Below are 18174 nucleotides of genomic sequence, written 5' to 3' on the forward strand. Positions count from 1 at the left end.
TCTGCGGTCTGTTTGCTAATCTTGGTTGCCTGCTAACTGGACTGGTACATGTGTACTTGGCATGATCTGTCCCAGCTTCTTCCTGTTACCACTGGCCGATGGTGAATGCCTGGGATCCCCTATATTCGACACCAGGGGTCGCCAAAAGCGGTCTACTTCAACTAAGTCCCTTAAAATAGGTGAATGGGGTGATGACTGGCCTGAAGAACGGATCATCCCTGCTTATGGACCTGCTACTTGGGCCGAAGATGGCTGCTATGGTTATTGGACCCCTATCTATATGCTTAACTGCATCATTCGCTTGCAGGCTGTTCTTGAACTCATTACCAATAAAACAGCTTGTGCATTGGCTACCATTGGCAAGGCCAATGCTAAAATGCACACTGCTATCTATCAGAACCGCCTAGCTCTAGACTTCTTGCTGGAGGCATCTGTGGCAAATTCAACCCATCCAACTACTGCCTTGAAATGATGACGATGGTAAAGTGATCGAGGAAGTTATGGATCGTATCACCAAACTGGCTCAAGGTCCTGCCCAGACCTGGTATGGCCTCACTGCAGACTGACTCTCTGGCACCTTCGGCTCCTGGTTGCCCTCTGACTCAGCAATGAAGACCATCTTGCTGGTTGCCACCCTGTCTTCTCTGCTCCTTTGCTGCCGGCCCTGTGTGGTCCCAATCGCCATAAAGCTGCTTCACTGAACTGTTGATTCTGCTGTTGACCATTCCACTGCTGCTATGGCCCTTGTGCTCCCCCAGTATCGACCAGTCCCTACAACTGATCCTGACCTTCCTCCTTCTTGACCTTTCGTCTCCTTCCTCCTACATTCAACTAGCCTGAAAGGGGGGGGGGGACTGAAAGAGTCTGGGATTGGTTTTCCTGAGTCTTGAACTAAGTTTTCTCCTTAATAAAATGCTGAATTGTGTTTAATTGTAGACCTGACTTATCTCATGTTCTAGCCTGCCTGCAATGGGTGTTGTAGCTTGGGCATTTTAGCTTCTTATTGTTATCTCAGCATACACAGTATTGTATTCCGCCCACCTTGACATGTAACAAAAAGACTGCAGGACTAAGATAAGTGACCTGCTTAGGACCAATGATTGTTAAGAAAAGTAAGACGTGAGAAGTTTTTTCTAGCATTCAGTTTTTTTAGCCAGAAAATATATAAATATCACTATAATTTCCTGGTTTCCGGACTTCAGAAGCAGCCAGCTTGGGGGCTTAGGAGTCCGCATATGCTGAATAAAATATACCTGTCGCTTTCTTCAAATCTCTAAGTTTTGTGGCTGACCAAAGTGACCTTTCAGTAGTACGACTATCGCCACCTACAATCGAGACACCCATTTGTAGAATCAGTCCCTTTGTTTTTAAGCTACCATGGATCGAAGATCACAACCTGGAGCATGGGAAATGTAGAGAGAGGTACTTGATCCCATGGGGAGAGAAAAACCATACCTGATTGGGAGAAGAAAATAAGAAAGGGAAGAAGGAAGGAGACAGATGCCAGACCATGGAAGATAAGAAAAGGAAAGGGAAGGGACGGTAGAGAAGAAGGAGATGGTAGGAAGGGAAGGAGAGGAAAGATATACCAGATTGTGCAGGGGGGTAGGGGGAATGGTTAGGTATTTTCTTTCAACTTAGGAGCGCCATGAAAAAATTATTTACACACTAAGAGTGCCTTAAACTGAAAAACTTTGGGAACCACTGCATTAAGTCATTAGCAAAGATGCCTGGCTAGACATATAATTGAGGGGGCAACAGTAAGGGACAGCAACTGTTAGATGATGGCATGCAGATTCTTACACATGCACACAACAGCCTCAGTATTCAGAAGGTGCTGGGTTTCTACATTTTGTCACCTTCATTTGGGCCCAATATCTGGCTGATCTGGGTGCCTTTCAGCAGTATTCCATCTTAGTTTAGGATTAGAGGCAATGGTCGGTTAACACCTGTCATTTGTAAGCCAATTTTTCTGAGCCTAATTGATGAACCAAGTTGTGCACAGCTATGCTTTGCTCTTAACGTCTTTTCCCTGCCAATTTCCCTGCCAATCTCTATACCTATTGTCACACAGTTTTTAAGCTCCTCAAGTATAGAATCTAGGAATTTGTTTTCATCAGAGGGTTTATGCACTCAGACCTATCTAATCTAAAAAAACAATTTACATATGGGGATATCAGTTAAAGATGGGAGGGAAGATCCCTTGAATATAGGGTGCACCATACTTTACCCAACCTGCAGCTGTATATTAGAACTGGCTGTGTGGATGCAGTGTGAGTGTGCTAGCAAGACAAGGAGCTGGGAATAGATAGGGCAACCTCTATAATTTATTTTTATTTTTTCTGGCATTAGCAAGAGCAATTAGGGAGCATCGGAAGAAGGACACACAAAAGATACGCCACTAAGGGAGTCAAGGTTTTGCCTTGTTGATTTATTTAAAGATAGGTAATAGGGTGCTGCTCCAGTATTCTTTTCCTGGTTCCTTCTTCTGACTTGGTAGAGATCCAGTCCCAGAACCAGTTCCAGAGGGAAGCTCCTAGGCAAGAAAGCTGCAGTGGGCCAGAAAAAAAAAGCTTTTATTTTACTCTCATTTTTCAAGAAAGGACACTGTGTTGAAAGGACATTTGTCACCTTTAAAGAAAACCTACCTAAATTGAGTCCTGTTACAACAGACACAGGGAAAATAGGCAGTTTTACAATGGATCTTAGTTAATAGAAGGTTTGACATGCAAAGAGATTGGTTTTAAGAATTTTTATAGAAATCTGAGTTGAGTTTCCTGGTGTGAAAAGCTGAAAAGAAAGAGAAAGAAATTTTTAGCAAAAAACTAAGTTAAGCATATAAAAGAAATATAAAGAGATTCTGTATAATCCGACTAAATGCTAGATTCACTAAAGCCCTCTTACCTGTCCAATCCTGTTCCGATCCGTTTCTGAGTCTTGCTGGGCGACCCATTCACTAAAGGCTCCCCATGCAAATGACCTAATCGGAAACACGCCCACAAGTGATCCCAAGGATCGCTGAAGACCTATCGCGACACATGCACAGACCTTCATTGATGGCTGTACTTGTGATCTGTGCATGCGCCGCTCTCCTGCACTAGCGAGGTCAAAACAAAGGGGGAAGGGTTGGGGAAGTAATGACAGGCAAAGACAGCCGGGCCCGATCTCGTTTCCCGATGGAACTTGCTGCAGCCTGTTTTGAAAAAGCCAGACTACAGAACTGAACATGAAACCCGCTACGACACTCCTGCTCCCTGCTGCCCTTCCCCACACTGCGAGCCTGTGGTTTTAAAGTGGGGCTGCACTGCGGGGAAGGGCGGCAGAGAGCAGGTGAGTTGGGGTGGCATTTTTCCTCACAGACTCAATGGTTTAGCAGACAGAGAAGCAGTCCCAGTGCCTCCATCTTATGTCTTTAGTGCCCCTTCCTATTTCCTTAGTGCCCCCAGTGCCTCCTTCCTATATCCTTAGTGCCCCTTCCTATGTCCTTAGTGCCCCCAGTGCCTCCTTCCTATGTCCTTAGTGTCCCTTCCCATGTCCTTAGTGCCCCCATTGCCTCCTTCCTATGTTCTTAGTGCCCCCAGTGCCTCCTTCCCATGTCCTTAGTGCCCCCAGTGCCTCCATCCTATGTCCTTAGTGCCCCTTACCATGTCCTTAGTGCCCCTAGTGCCTCCTACCTATATCCTTAGTGCCCCTTCCTATGTTCTTAGTGCCCTCAGTGCCTCCTTCCTTCCTTCCTATGTCCTTAGTGCCCCCAGTGCCTCCTTATGATGTCCCCCTCAATGCCTACCAGGCTTTGTTCCACCCCCCACCCCGAAGTCAGCCTCCATGCCTGCCTACCTCTCTCCCTCTCTCCCTGCCGCACCAAAGCCAGCCTGCTTGCCTGCCTACCTCCTTCCCTCCTTGCTGCACAAAAAAAAAAAAGCCTCTCTCCCTTCCTGGTCTGCCACCGCCGCCGCCGCTGCTGCTCTCTATCCTTACCTCCCTGTTGCTGTTAATCACCGCCCAGAAGCCTTCTTCCCGACGTCAATTCTGATGACAGACAGGATGTTCCGGGCCAGCCAATCGCTGGCTAGCCCAGAACATCCTCTCTGACATCAGAATTGACATCAGGAAGAAGACTTCTGGGCGGCGATTAGCAGAAGCAGCAGGGAGGTAAAGAGAGAGGGTGGCAGCAGCGGCAGTGGATTGGGGGGGGGAAAGGAAGGAGGGAGGCTTTTTTTTTTTTGCACAGCAGGAGGGACAGGAAGCGATCGCCTGTCCCGTTGTCCCCGCGCACAGCTTCGGGACGCACTTATCTTGCCATAGCTGCATATCTTGCCATAGCTGCTGCACATGGTCCCCTGCTCTTTGCAAAGCTGCGATCGGCGTCTCGTACATGCAGCCTGCTGACCCACAAGCCTTCCCTGTGATGCAGATTCATATTTCCATCTGTTATGTGTAATACAAATCCACTGAATCCATGAACATTTGGTGAGTTAATATTGGTTTTTCTCCTAGACATTTAGCCAGGACTTTCAAAACCTGTCCTGTGACACCACCACTAAACTAAACTAAACTAAACCTTAGGTTTGTATACCGCATCATCTCTACATTCGCAAAGCTCGACACGGTTAACAGGAATTAGGGTAGAAAGGAACTCCAGAGGAGGGAAGGAAGAAGAGGAAATTTAGAGGACTAGAATAATCAGAGAGGGAGGAAGAGTTACAATTTTGAGAATAACCAGGTTTTCAGATGTTTACGGAAGAGTTAGAGGGAGCTCAGATTCCTAAGAGGGGAGGTAAGGTTTTTCCAGAGCTCAATGATTCTAAAAGGGAGGGAGGAACCTAGTTTTCATACAAGAGAGACGCCTTTTAGAGAGGGAAAGAAGAGTTTGTTTTTGGGTGGATCCAATTTGTGAATAATGAGTCTCAAGTGCACCTTGATTGATCTCATGCATATTCACTGTGGATATCTTGAAACCAATCTAGGTTTGGGAAACTGCATTTAAACAGACAGTAGAGCTGAAATTCACATATAGCTGAGGTTAAACAATTTAACTGTAATATAGTACCTGATTTCCTAAGCTCCTTCCCTCCCAAATACACACAGAACATGAGAAAATCAGTTTCATATTTGCTATTTATTTAGACTTGTAATTCATTTATTTATGTGCTAGGAATAGATGAAAAACATGATCATTCTTATATTTATTGCAATCAAAAAGGATTTCAAAGTTGAGTTACAGCTTTTTCTTCTCATAAATGCAGACCATGGGGAAAATCTTAAGGTTCCTCTCCATAAAGAGCTTTGTCTCTCAGATACTCTTCTAGGCATTGAACAGCATAGTCATCCACCCTAACATCAAATTTATTGACAAATAAATGATGCTGCTGAAGTACAAAGTGGAGATCTCCAGCCCCATTAATACAGATAGACCGTTGGAAAATACCTGTGCATTGGGGATACGCTGCCCCTTTACCTATATCTCCTTCATGCCACTCCCATCTCACAAGCCTTGCAATTGCATTTAAGTCTGAAAGGTCATATTTTTCATGGTATGGAGTAGATCCAGGAACACCAGGCATTCGATATAGAGTTGCCCACAGGTGTTCATCTGGACTGTAAGTATCCTTTGACCATTCTATCAGTTTCTGCACTTCAGGATTTTCCAATACATGTTTCACAAATTCTCTTGTAACCACAAAATAAGCACTTCCAACAAACATTGGAGAACTGATTGGTGGAGGACCCTTCGTAATATTAGTTATTTCTATAGTTGTAGTAATTTTATGAGAAAACTGCCAGCGACTTACTTTATGTTGTGGCTTTTCAGACTCTAGGCTATTTTTGCCCTTCAATAGCTTCAGGGCTCTGACTATCTCCATGTTGGTCTTTATTGGGAAATCGGTGCCGCAAGTGTTTATCAGATATCTCCAGGGCACTTTACTTTTCAGCAAATCCTCCATGCAGTTCAGATCAGCTTGAACCCTGAACCATGATGCGTAAACCAATTTTTCCAATTTGGATGCTATAAATACATTTTCAAAACAAGAAACAATGGCTCGAACAGCTTGCTTGTATAAATCAGGAGACTTTTCGTCCACATGAATACAATAGATATTCTGAGGGTTGTAAATTGCCCTTAAAAGTCTTTCAAACATTTCAATTTGTTCATGGATGACCATAGAATATGCAATCGGGTAATTCTCTTCCTCTTTGCTTAGTGGAATAGAAATAAACCTCCGGCTCATCTTGTAATGGTTGCAATCTTTAGTAAATTTCAAATAGTCCATTTCAGATATACGCAGCTCCTTCTTGCGGGCATTCTTTTGGTGCAAAAGTGCCAATCGCACTGCATCTTGATCTCCTTGTATTATTTTGGAGCAGCTGATTTGATTGCTGGAAGGCAATTTCATTGAGGTGACAAACTGGGTCTTACAGTAATTTCTCCTCAGATTGTATGCACTCTGAGGCAGATCTTCCAAGCCACATGGTTGAAACATGTATTTCAGGACTGATGCAGCAAACGAAAGCAGTCCAATGAGCAATAAACAGTGTTTCCATTTTATGCAACGCTTTTGCCAACACATTCTCTAAATTCAGATGATTTGCCAGTTCTTGTTTTATATCTGTTTTTATTTTCCTCTAGTCCTTGCTCTATAATAGGAAAGCTCTTTCTGGAAATCTCCTCCTACACTGGCATTAACTTCCAGGGTTTCTCTGTCTTTAATAAAACTTAGCCCCTCCCTCAGCCGCACCCTAATGAGGAATGCTTCTGAGAACCTGAGCCTTTTAATTATTTCCTTTTCTCTAATTACAGATCTGGTAAAAAGTGAACAACAGTTTAAATGAAAGACCACATTCATATCTGAGTGCAGATCTCGCTTATCGGGGGGAAAGGGTGCACATCTTATAGAGCAGTGGTCCCCAACTCTGTCCTAGAGGACCACTATACTAATCGGGTTTTCAGGCTAGCCCTAATGAATATGCATGAGAGAGATTTGCATATAATGGAAGTGACAGGCATGCAAATCCGCTCCATGCATTTTCATTAGGGCTATCCTGAAAACCTGATTGGCCTGGTGGTCCTCCAGGACAGGGTTGGGGTCCACTGTTATAGAGGAACTTAGCAAGTAAAATGAATAATTACTAGATGAGTGTGAGATTGCTGGACAGACTGGATTGACCACTCAGGTCTTTTATCTGCCATCATTTACTATTTTACTATGTTACCATAATCCAGCTTTATTCAAAATCCAGTAAAGCCTAATATCAGTTCTCTTCAGTTCAAAACAACAGAAACATTATTCATTGCTTACAGAGATGCACATGGTGCCAAGATCAGCTACAGTTTCTACCTTACTCAAACGGGAGCTTTCTCACACTCCTGAATCAGTGCTTCAGTCCCTTACACTCTACTTGCAACTCAACAGAACTCTGAGTTCCTTCTGTCCCTCACCCTTTCAGACAAACCCTATTTTCTTAAGCACTCACAAGGTTGCCTGTTTCTTTCAGAGCTTTAAATACAGTATTCTAACAAGTATTTTCACAAACAGCCTAACAAACCCTGTTAATGTTTCTTATTTTGTTCATAATAGAATTAGACTATAGGGATAGTCCTTCCCCCTCTAACCAACAATCTTTTAGAACTGCAAGTGCTGCAAGTATACTTTAACCAAGCACTTTACAGTATTTCTAACAAGCTTTTTGGAGCAGATTTGCATGCCTGTCAGTTCTCAAGGGCTGCAATCAGGTCAATTTTTCACATTTCCCCATTGAATATGCATGAGATCTATTTGCATTCAGTTATTGTATATAAATAGATTTCATACATACTCATTTGGGAAATCCTGCAAACCCTACTGGGTTCTGGCCCTCAAGGCAGAGGTTGTTCACTCATGAACTAACCTTTTATCCCTCCTTTCTTCATATCAGAGGGTAAGACAGTAGGGTTTCCCTCCGCCTTTAACAGATTCACAAACCACTGCACTTTTGCAGTCTTACTCTAACAGGTACTACCATATTTTTCCGCTCCATAAGATGCACCGGACCATAAGACGCACCCTAGATTTAGAGTAGGTAAACCCCCAAAAAACCATTCTGAACCAAATTGTGTACTAATATATACCATGCTCTGTACCCAGTCTCCCTTTCCCTGCCAGGCTGTTCATTTCATTTTTCATATACACATAATACACACAGCAGATATAAATTATCAAAACTGACACATTTTGATCACTATATTGAAAATAAAATAATTTTTCCCTACTTTTGTTGTCTGGTGATTTCATGAGTCTCCTTCCTTCCTTTCTGTTTTCCTTTCTTTCATCCTTCCTTTCTTCACTCAGGCCCAAGAATTGTCCCTTTCTATTTCCTCCCTCCCATGTCCCAAGTTCATCCCCCTCCCACTCACTGCTTTCCAGCCTTTGTTCTTTGACCTACCTCCCTCCCATGTCCCGAGTTCATGCTCCCTCCCACTCACTGCCTTTCAGCCTTTCTTCTTTGATCTACCTCCCTCCCATGTCCTGGGTTCGTGCCCCTTCACTGCCTTTTAGCCTTTGTCCTTCGTTCTCCCTGCTGCACCAGAAACTGCCTTCCCCCCTCCCCCCGTACGTTGAAACCTGCCTACCCTACGCCGATTCCTCCTCCTCTGGCCCCAGTCTGCTGTCGCTGTGCCGAAAATGGTCTTCCTCCCTCTCTGTGTGCTGAAACCTGCTTGGTTTCGGGATTTCTGAAGCTGCCATCTTGGGGGCTCAGGAGTCCGCATATGCTGAATAAAATATACCTGTCGCTTTCTTCAAATCTCTAAGTTTTGTGGCTGACCAAAGTGACCTTTCAGTAGTACGACTATCGCCACCTACAATCGAGACACCCATTTGTAGAATCAGTCCCTTTGTTTTTAAGCTACCATGGATCGAAGATCACAACCTGGAGCATGGGAAATGTAGAGAGAGGTACTTGATCCCATGGGGAGAGAAAATCCATACCCGATTGGGAGAAGAAAATAAGAAAGGGAAGAAGGAAGGAGACAGATGCCAGACCATGGAAGAAAAGAAAAGGAAAGGGAAGGGACGGTAGAGAAGAAGGAGATGGTAGACCATGGGGGAAGGGAAGGAGAGGAGAGATATACCAGATTGTGCAGGGGGGTAGGGGGAATGGTTAGGTATTTTCTTTCAACTTAGGAACACCATGAAAAAATTATTTACATACCAAGAGTGCCTTGAACTGAAAAACTTTGGGAACCACTGCATTAAGTCATTAGCAAAGATGCCTGGCTAGACATATAATTGAGGGGGCAACAGTGAGGTACAGCAACTGTTAGCTGATGGCATGCAGATTCTTACACATGCACACAGCCTCAGTATTCAGAAGGTGCTGGGTTTCTACATTAAACAATTTACATATGGGGATATCAGTTAAAGATGGGAGGGAAGATCCCTTGAATATAGGGTGCACCATACTTAACCCAACCTGCAGCTGTATATTAGAACTGGCTGTGTGGATGCAGTGTGAGTGTGCTAGCAAGACAAGGAGCTGGGAATAGATAGGGCAACCTCTATAATTTATTTTTATTTTTTCTGGCATTAGCAAGAGCAATTAGGGAGCATCGGAAGAAGGACACACAAAAGATACGCCACTAAGGGAGTCAAGGTTTTGCCTTGTTGATTTATTTAAAGATAGGTAATAGGGAGCTGCTCCAGTATTCTCTTCTTGGTTCCTGTTTCTGACTTGTTAGAGATCCAGTCCCAGAACCAGTTCCAGAGGGAAGCTCTTAGGCAAGAAAGCTGCAGTGGGCCAGAAAAAAAAGCTTTTATTTTATTCTCATTTTTTTAATAGTGTACACCCTATTTATTTTTTTTCTAACATTATTAGCAATATTTGGAATCCTGTTTTCAAGAAAGGACACTGTGTTGAAAGAACATTTGTCACCTTTAAAGAAAACCTACCTAAATTGAGTCCTGTTACAACAGACACAATAGTCTTAAAGGGAAAATAAGCAGTTTTACAATGGATCTCAGTTAGTAGAAGGTTTGACATGCAAAGAGATTGGTTTTAAGAATTTTTAAAGAAATCTGAGTTGAGTTTCCTGGTGTGAAAAGCTGAAAAGAAAGAGAAAGAAATTTTTAGCAAAAAACTAAGTTAAGCATATAAAAGAAATATAAAGAGATTCTGTATAATCCGACTAAATGCTAGATTCACTAAAGCCCTCTTACCTGTCCAATCCTGTTCCGATCCGTTTCTGAGTCTTGCTGGGCGACCCATTCACTAAAGGCTCCCCATGCAAATGACCTAATCGGAAACACGCACACAAGTGATCCCAAGGATCGCTGAAGACCTATCGCGACACATGCACAGACCATCATTGATGGCTGTACTTGTGATCTGTGCATGCGCCGCTCTCCTGCACTAGCGAGGTCAAAACAAAGGGGGAAGGGTTGGGGAAGTAATGACAGGCAAAGACAGCCGGGCCCGATCTCGTTTCCCGATGGAACTTGCTGCAGCCTGTTTTGAAAAAGCCAGACTACAGAACTGAACATGAAACCAGCCACGACACTCCTGCTCCCTGCTGCCCTTCCCCACACTGCGAGCCTGTGGTTTTAAAGTGGGGCTGCACTGCGGGGAAGGGCGGCAGAGAGCAGGTGAGTTGGGGTGGCATTTTTCCTCACAGACTCAATGGTTTAGCAGACAGAGAAGCAGTCCCAGTGCCTCCATCTTATGTCTTTAGTGCCCCTTCCTATTTCCTTAGTGCCCCCAGTGCCTCCTTCCTATATCCTTAGTGCCCCTTCCTATGTCCTTAGTGCCCCCAGTGCCTCCTTCCTATGTCCTTAGTGTCCCTTCCCATGTCCTTAGTGCCCCCATTGCCTCCTTCCTATGTTCTTAGTGCCCCCAGTGCCTCCTTCCCATGTCCTTAGTGCCCCCAGTGCCTCCATCCTATGTCCTTAGTGCCCCTTACCATGTCCTTAGTGCCCCTAGTGCCTCCTACATATATCCTTAGTGCCCCTTCCTATGTTCTTAGTGCCCTCAGTGACTCCTTCCTTCCTTCCTATGTCCTTAGTGCCCCCAGTGCCTCCTTACGATGTCCCCCTCAATGCCTACCAGGCTTTGTTCCACCCCCCACCCCGAAGTCAGCCTCCATGCCTGCCTACCTCTCTCCCTCTCTCCCTGCCGCACCAAAGCCAGCCTGCTTGCCTGCCTACCTCCTTCCCTCCTTGCTGCGCAAAAAAAAAAAAAGCCTCTCTCACTTCCTGGTCTGCCACCGCCGCTGCCGCTGCTGCTCTCTATCCTTACCTCCCTGTTGCTGTTAATCACCGCCCAGAAGCCTTCTTCCCGACGTCAATTCTGATGACAGACAGGATGTTCCGGGCCAGCCAATCGCTGGCTAGCCCAGAACGTCCTCTCTGACATCAGAATTGACATCAGGAAGAAGACTTCTGGGCGGCGATTAGCAGAAGCAGCAGGGAGGTAAAGAGAGAGAGCGGCAGCAGCGGCAGTGGATTGGGGGGGGAAAGGAAGGAGGGAGGCTTTTTTTTTTTGCACAGCAGGAGGGACAGGAAGCGATCGCCTGTCCCGTTGTCCCCGCGCACAGCTTCGGGACGCACTTATCTTGCCATAGCTGCATATCTTGCCATAGCTGCTGCACATGGTCCCCTGCTCTTTGCAAAGCTGCGATCGGCGTCTCGTACATGCAGCCTGCTGACCCACAAGCCTTCCCTGTGATGCAGATTCATATTTCCATCTGTTATGTGTAATACAAATCCACTGAATCCATGAACATTTGGTGAGTTAATATTGGTTTTTCTCCTAGACATTTAGCCAGGACTTTCAAAACCTGTCCTGTGACACCACCACTAAACTAAACTAAACTAAACCTTAGGTTTGTATACCGCATCATCTCTACATTCGCAAAGTTCGACACGGTTAACAGGAATTAGGGTAGAAAGGAACTCCAGAGGAGGGAAGGAAGAAGAGGAAATTTAGAGGACTAGAATAATCAGAGAGGGAGGAAGAGTTACAATTTTGAGAATAACCAGGTTTTCAGATGTTTACGGAAGAGTTGGAGGGAGCTCAGATTCCTAAGAGGGGAGGTAAGGTTTTTCCAGAGCTCAGTGATTCTAAAAGGGAGGGAGGAACCTAGTTTTCATACAAGAGAGACGCCTTTTAGAGAGGGAAAGAAGAGTTTGTTTTTGGGTGGATCCAATTTGTGAATAATGAGTCTCAAGTGCACCTTGATTGATCTCATGCATATTCACTGTGGATATCTTGAAACCAATCTAGGTTTGGGAAACTGCATTTAAACAGACAGTAGAGCTGAAATTCACATATAGCTGAGGTTAAACAATTTAACTGCAATATAGTACCTGATTTCCTAAGCTCCTTCCCTCCCAAATACACACAGAACATGAGAAAATCAGTTTCATATTTGCTATTTATTTAGACTTGTAATTCATTTATTTATGTGCTAGGAATAGATGAAAAACATGATCATTCTTATATTTATTGCAATCAAAAAGGATTTCAAAGTTGAGTTACAGCTTTTTCTTCTCATAAATGCAGACCATGGGGAAAATCTTAAGGTTCCTCTCCATAAAGAGCTTTGTCTCTCAGATACTCTTCTAGGCATTGAACAGCATAGTCATCCACCCTAACATCAAATTTATTGACAAATAAATGATGCTGCTGAAGTACAAAGTGGAGATCTCCAGCCCCATTAATACAGATAGACCGTTGGAAAATACCTGTGCATTGGGGATACGCTGCCCCTTTACCTATATCTCCTTCATGCCACTCCCATCTCACAAGCCTTGCAATTGCATTTAAGTCTGAAAGGTCATATTTTTCATGGTATGGAGTAGATCCAGGAACACCAGGCATTCGATATAGAGTTGCCCACAGGTGTTCATCTGGACTGTAAGTATCCTTTGACCATTCTATCAGTTTTTGCACTTCAGGATTTTCCAATACATGTTTCACAAATTCTCTTGTAACCACAAAATAAGCACTTCCAACAAACATTGGAGAACTGATTGGTGGAGGACCCTTCGTAATATTAGTTATTTCTATAGTTGTAGTAATTTTATGAGAAAACTGCCAGCGACTTACTTTATGTTGTGGCTTTTCAGACTCTAGGCTATTTTTGCCCTTCAATAGCTTCAGGGCTCTGACTATCTCCATGTTGGTCTTTATTGGGAAATCGGTGCCGCAAGTGTTTATCAGATATCTCCAGGGCACTTTACTTTTCAGCAAATCCTCCATGCAGTTCAGATCAGCTTGAACCCTGAACCATGATGCGTAAACCAATTTTTCCAATTTGGATGCTATAAAAACATTTTCAAAACAAGAAACAATGGCTCGAACAGCTTGCTTGTATAAATCAGGAGACTTTTCGTCCACATGAACACAATAGATATTCTGAGGGTTGTAAATTGCCCTTAAAAGTCTTTCAAATATTTCAATTTGTTCATGGATGACCATAGAATATGCAATGGGATAATTCTCTTCCTCTTTGCTTAGTGGAATAGGAATAAACCTCCGGCTCGTCTTGTAATGGTTGCAATCTTTAGTAAATTTCAAATAGTCCATTTCAGATATACGCAGCTCCTTCTTGCGGGCATTCTTTTGGTGCAAAAGTGCCAATCGCACTGCGTCTTGATCTCCTTGTATTATTTTGGAGCAGCTGATTTGATTGCTGGAAGGCAATTTCATTGAGGTGACAAACTGGGTCTTACAGTAATTTCTCCTCAGATTGTATGCGTTCTGAGGCAGATCTTCCAGGCCACAAGGTTGAAACATGTATTTCAGGACTGATGCAGCAAACGAAAGCAGTCCAATGAGCAATAAACAGTGATTCCATTTTATGCAACGCATTTGCCAACACATTCTCTAAATTCAGATGATTTGCCAGTTCTTGTTTTATATCTGTTTTTATTTTCCTCTAGACCTTGCACTATAATAGGAAAGCTCTTTCGAGACATCTCCTCCTACACTGGCATTAACTTCTATGGTTTCTCTGTCTTTAATAAAACTTAGCCCCTCCCTCAGCCGCACCCTAATGAGGAATGCTTCTGAGAACCTGAGCCTTTTAATTATTTCCTTTTCTCTAATTACAGATCTGGTAAAAAGTGAACAACAGTTTAAATGAAAGACCACATTCATATCTGAGTGCAGATCTCGCTTATCGGGGGGAAAGGGGGTACATATTATAGAGCAGTGGCCCCCAACCCTGTCCTAGAGGACCACTATACTAATCGGGTTTTCAGGCTAGCCCTAATGAATATGCATGAGAGAGATTTGCATATAATGGAAGTGACAGGCATGCAAATCCACTCCATGCATTTTCATTAGGGCTATCCTGAAAACCTGATTGGCCTGGTGGTCCTCCAGGACAGGGTTGGGGTCCACTGTTATAGAGGAACTTAGCAAGTAAAATGAATGATTACTAGATGAGTGTGAGATTGCTGGACAGACTGGATTGACCACTCAGGTCTTTTATCTGCCATCATTTACTATTTTACTATGTTACCATAATCCAGCTTTATTCAAAATCCGGTAAAGCCTAATATCAGTTCTCTTCAGTTCAAAACAACTGAAACATTATTCATTGCTTACAGAGATGCACATGGTGACTCGATCAGCTACAGTTTCTACCTTATTCAAACGGGAGCTTTCTCACAAGTGCTTCAGTCCCTTACACTCTACTTGCAACTCAACAGAACTCTGAGTTCCTCTGTCCCTCCCCCTTTCAGACAAACCCTCTTTTCTTAAGCACTCACAAGGTTGCCTGTTTCTTTCGGAGCCTTAAACACAATATTCTAACAAGTATTTTCACAAACAGCCTAACAAACCCTGTTAATGTTTCTTATTTCGTTCATAACAGAATTAAACTATAGGGGTAGTCCTTCCCCCTCTAACCAACAATCTTTTAGAACTGCAAGTGCTGCAAGTTTCCTTTAACCAAGCACTTTACAGTATTTCTAACAAGCTTTTTGGAGCAGATTTGCATGCCTGTCAGTTCTCAAGGGCTGAAATCCAGTCAATTTTTCACATTTCCCCACTGAATATGCATGAGATCTATTTGCATTCAGTGATTGTATATAAATAGATTTCATACATACTCATTTGGGAAATCCTGCAAACTCTACTGGGTTCTGGCCCTCAAGGCAGAGGTTGCTCACCCATGAACTAACCTTTTATCCCTCCTTTCTTCATTACAGAGGGTAAGACAGTAGGGTTTCCCCATTCCCTCCCCCTTTAACAGACATTCACAAACCACTGCACTTTTATTCTGACAGGTACTACCATATTTTTCTGCTCCATAAGATGCACCGGACCATAAGACGCACCCTAGATTTAGAGTAGGAAAACCCCCAAAAAACCATTCTGAACCAAATTTTGTACTAATATATACCAGGCTCTGTACCCTGTCTCCTTTTCCCTTCCAGGCTGTTCATTTCATTTTTCATATACACATAAAACACACAGCAGATATAAATTATCAAAACTGACACATTTTGATCACTAAATTGAAAATGAAATAATTTTTCCTACTTTTGTTGTCTGGTGATTTCATGAGTCTCCTTCCTTCCTTTATGTTTTCCTTTCTTTCATCCTTCCTTTCTTCACTCAGGCCCAAGAATTGTCCCTTTCAATTCCCTCCCTCACATGTCCCAAGTTCATGCCCCCTCCCACTCACTGCTTTCCAGCCTTTGTTCTTTGACCTACCTCCCTCCCATGTCCCGAGTTCATGCTCCCTCCCACTCACTGCCTTCCAGCCTTTGTCCTTCATTCTCCCTCTCATGTCCCGAGTTCGTACCCCTTCACTGCCTTCTAGCCTTTGTTCTTCGTTCTCCCTGCTGCCCCAGAAACTGCCTTTCCCCCTCCCCCCATGCGTTGAAACCTGCCTACGCTACGCCGATTCCTCCTCCTCTGGTCCCAGTCCGCTGCCGCTGTGCCGAAAATTGTCTTCCTCCCTCCCTGTGTGCTGAAACCTGCCTGGTTTCGGGATTTCTGAAGCTGCCAGCTTGGGGGATCAGGAATCTGCATATGCTGAATAAAATATACCTGTCGCTTTCTTCAAATCTCTAAGTTTTGTGGCTGACTAAAGAGACCTTTCAGTAGTACGACTATCGCCACCTACAATCGAGACACCCATTTGTAGAATCAGCCCCTTTGTTTTTAAGCTACCATGGATCAAAGATCACAACCTTGAGCATGGGGAAGGTAGAGAGAGCTACTTGATCCCATGGGGAGAGAAATACCATACCTGATTGGGAGAAGTAAATAAGAAAGGGAAGAAGGAAGGAGACAGATGACAGACCATGGAAGAAAAGAAAAGGAAAGGGAAGGGACGGTAGAGAAGAAGGAGATGGTAGACCATGGGGGAAGGGAAGGAGAGGAGAGATATACCAGATTGTGCAGGAGCGGTAGGGGAAATGGTTAGGTATTTTCTTTCAACTTAGGAGCACCATGAAAAAATTATTTACACACTAAGAGTGTCTTGAACTGAAAAACTTTGGGAACCACTGCATTAAGTCATTAGCAAAGATGCCTGGATAGACATATAATTGAGGGGGCAACAGTGAGGGACAGCAACTGTTAGCTGATGGCATACAGATTCTTACACATGCACACAACAGCCTCAGTATTCAGAAGGTGCTGGGTTTCTACATTTTGTCACCTTCATTTGGGCCCAATATCTGGCTGATCTGGGTGCCTTTCAGCAGTATTCCATCTTAGTTTAGGATTAGAGGCAATGGTCGGTTAACACCTGTCATTTGTAAGCCAATTTTTCTGAGCCTAAATGATGAACCAAGTTGTGCACAGCTATGATTTGCTCTTAACGTCTTTTCCCTCCCAATTTCCCTGCCAATCTCTATACCTATTGTCACACAGTTTTTAAGCTCCTCAAGTATAGAATCTAGGAATTTGTTTTCATCAGAGGGTTTATGCACTCAGACCTATCTAATCTTCTAAAAAAACAATTTACATAAGGGGATATCAGTTAAAGATGGGAGGGAAGATCCCTTGAATATAGGGTGCACCATACTTTACCCAACCTGCAGCTGTATATTAGAACTGGCTGTGTGGATACAGTGTGAGTGTGCTAGCAAGACAAGGAGCTGGGAATAGATAGGGCAACCCCTATAATTTATTTTTATTTTTTCTGGCATTAGCAAGTGCAATTAGGGAGCATCGGAAGAAGGACACACAAAAGATACGCCACTAAGGGAGTCAAGGTTTTGCCTTGTTGATTTATTTAAAGATAGGTAATAGGGTGCTGCTCCAGTATTCTCTTCCTGGTTCCTGGTTCCTGCTTCTGACTTGATGGAGATCCAGTCCCAGAACCAGTTCCAGAGGGAAGCTCCTAGGCAAGAAAGCTGCAGTGGGCCAGAAAAAAAAGCTTTTATTTTATTCTCATTTTTTTAATAGTGTACACCCTATTTTTTTTTTTTTCTAACATTATTAGCAATATTTGGAACCCTGTTTTCAAGAAAGGACACTGTGTTGAAAGGACATTTGTCACCTTTAAAGAAAACCTACCTAAATTGAGTCCTGTTACAACAGACACAGGGAAAGTAGGCAGTTTTACAATGGATCTCAGTTAGTAGAAGGTTTGACATGCAAACAGATTGGTTTTAAGAATTTTTAAAGAAATCTGAGTTGAGTTTCCTGGTGTGAAAAGCTGAAAAGAAAGAGAGAGAAATTTTTAGCAAAAAACTAAGTTAAGCATATAAAAGAAATATAAATAGATACTGTATAATCCGACTAAATGCTAGATTCACTAAAGCCCTCTTACCTGTCCAATCCTGTTCCGATCCATTTCCGAGTCTTGCTGGGCGACCCATTCACTAAAGGCTCCCCATGCAAATGATCTAATCGGAAACACGCCCACAAGTGATCCCAAGGATCGCTGAAGACCTATCGCGACACATGCACAGACCATCATTGATGACTGTGCTTGTGATCTGTGCATGCGCCACTCTCCTGCACTAGCGAGGTCAAAACAAAGTGGGAAGGGTTGGGGAAGTAATGACAGGCAAAGGCAGCCGGGCCCGATCTCGTTTCCCGATGGAACTCGCTGCAGCCTCTTTTAAAAAAGCCAGACTACAGAACTGAACACGAAACCCACCCCGACACTCCTGCTCCCTGCTGCCCTTCCCCACAGTGCGAGCCTGTGTTTTTAAAGTGGGGCTGCAC

The 18174-nt window shown here is 43.7% G+C and overlaps 3 protein-coding genes across 6 annotated transcripts in view; 1 reads left to right on the forward strand and 2 right to left on the reverse strand.

Annotated features, from left to right (window-relative positions):
* LOC117348198 (beta-1,3-galactosyl-O-glycosyl-glycoprotein beta-1,6-N-acetylglucosaminyltransferase 3-like) overlaps positions 1 to 18174 on the forward strand; it is a 313029-nt gene that overhangs the window by 178349 nt on the left and 116506 nt on the right. The window lies entirely within an intron of this gene.
* Positions 2426 to 6694, reverse strand: LOC117348196 (beta-1,3-galactosyl-O-glycosyl-glycoprotein beta-1,6-N-acetylglucosaminyltransferase 3-like). 3 transcript variants are annotated; one of them, XR_004536928.1, is made up of 3 exons: positions 5793 to 6694; positions 2649 to 2790; positions 2426 to 2549 (listed from the first exon to the last, which is right to left on the reverse strand). XR_004536928.1 is itself a non-coding variant. In XM_033919954.1 (2 exons), exons 1-2 carry the CDS (start codon positions 6567 to 6569, stop codon positions 2710 to 2712), a joined length of 858 nt encoding a protein of 285 aa, XP_033775845.1. In that variant the 5' UTR covers positions 6570 to 6694; the 3' UTR covers positions 2568 to 2709. The 3 variants fall into 3 exon arrangements, 2 of the variants coding, with proteins under 2 accessions (XP_033775845.1, XP_033775844.1); XM_033919954.1 differs by lacking the exon at positions 2426 to 2549 and having other exon boundaries at positions 2568 to 2790; XM_033919953.1 differs by lacking the exons at positions 2426 to 2549; positions 2649 to 2790 and having other exon boundaries at positions 5101 to 6694.
* LOC117348197 (beta-1,3-galactosyl-O-glycosyl-glycoprotein beta-1,6-N-acetylglucosaminyltransferase 3-like) lies at positions 12389 to 13898 on the reverse strand. Its single transcript, XM_033919955.1, has one exon. It carries the CDS (start codon positions 13855 to 13857, stop codon positions 12550 to 12552), a length of 1308 nt encoding a protein of 435 aa, XP_033775846.1. The 5' UTR covers positions 13858 to 13898; the 3' UTR covers positions 12389 to 12549.

Source organism: Geotrypetes seraphini, chromosome 14, assembly GCF_902459505.1.
Source record: "Geotrypetes seraphini chromosome 14, aGeoSer1.1, whole genome shotgun sequence".
NCBI lineage: Eukaryota > Metazoa > Chordata > Amphibia > Gymnophiona > Dermophiidae > Geotrypetes > Geotrypetes seraphini.

Bases quoted from the DNA above. Each gene is read 5' to 3' on its own strand.
- LOC117348196 (XM_033919953.1), bottom strand. From the start codon at position 6,569: ATGTGTTGGCAAAAGCGTTGCATAAAATGGAAACACTGTTTATTGCTC.
- LOC117348197 (XM_033919955.1), bottom strand. From the start codon at position 13,857: ATGTGTTGGCAAATGCGTTGCATAAAATGGAATCACTGTTTATTGCTC.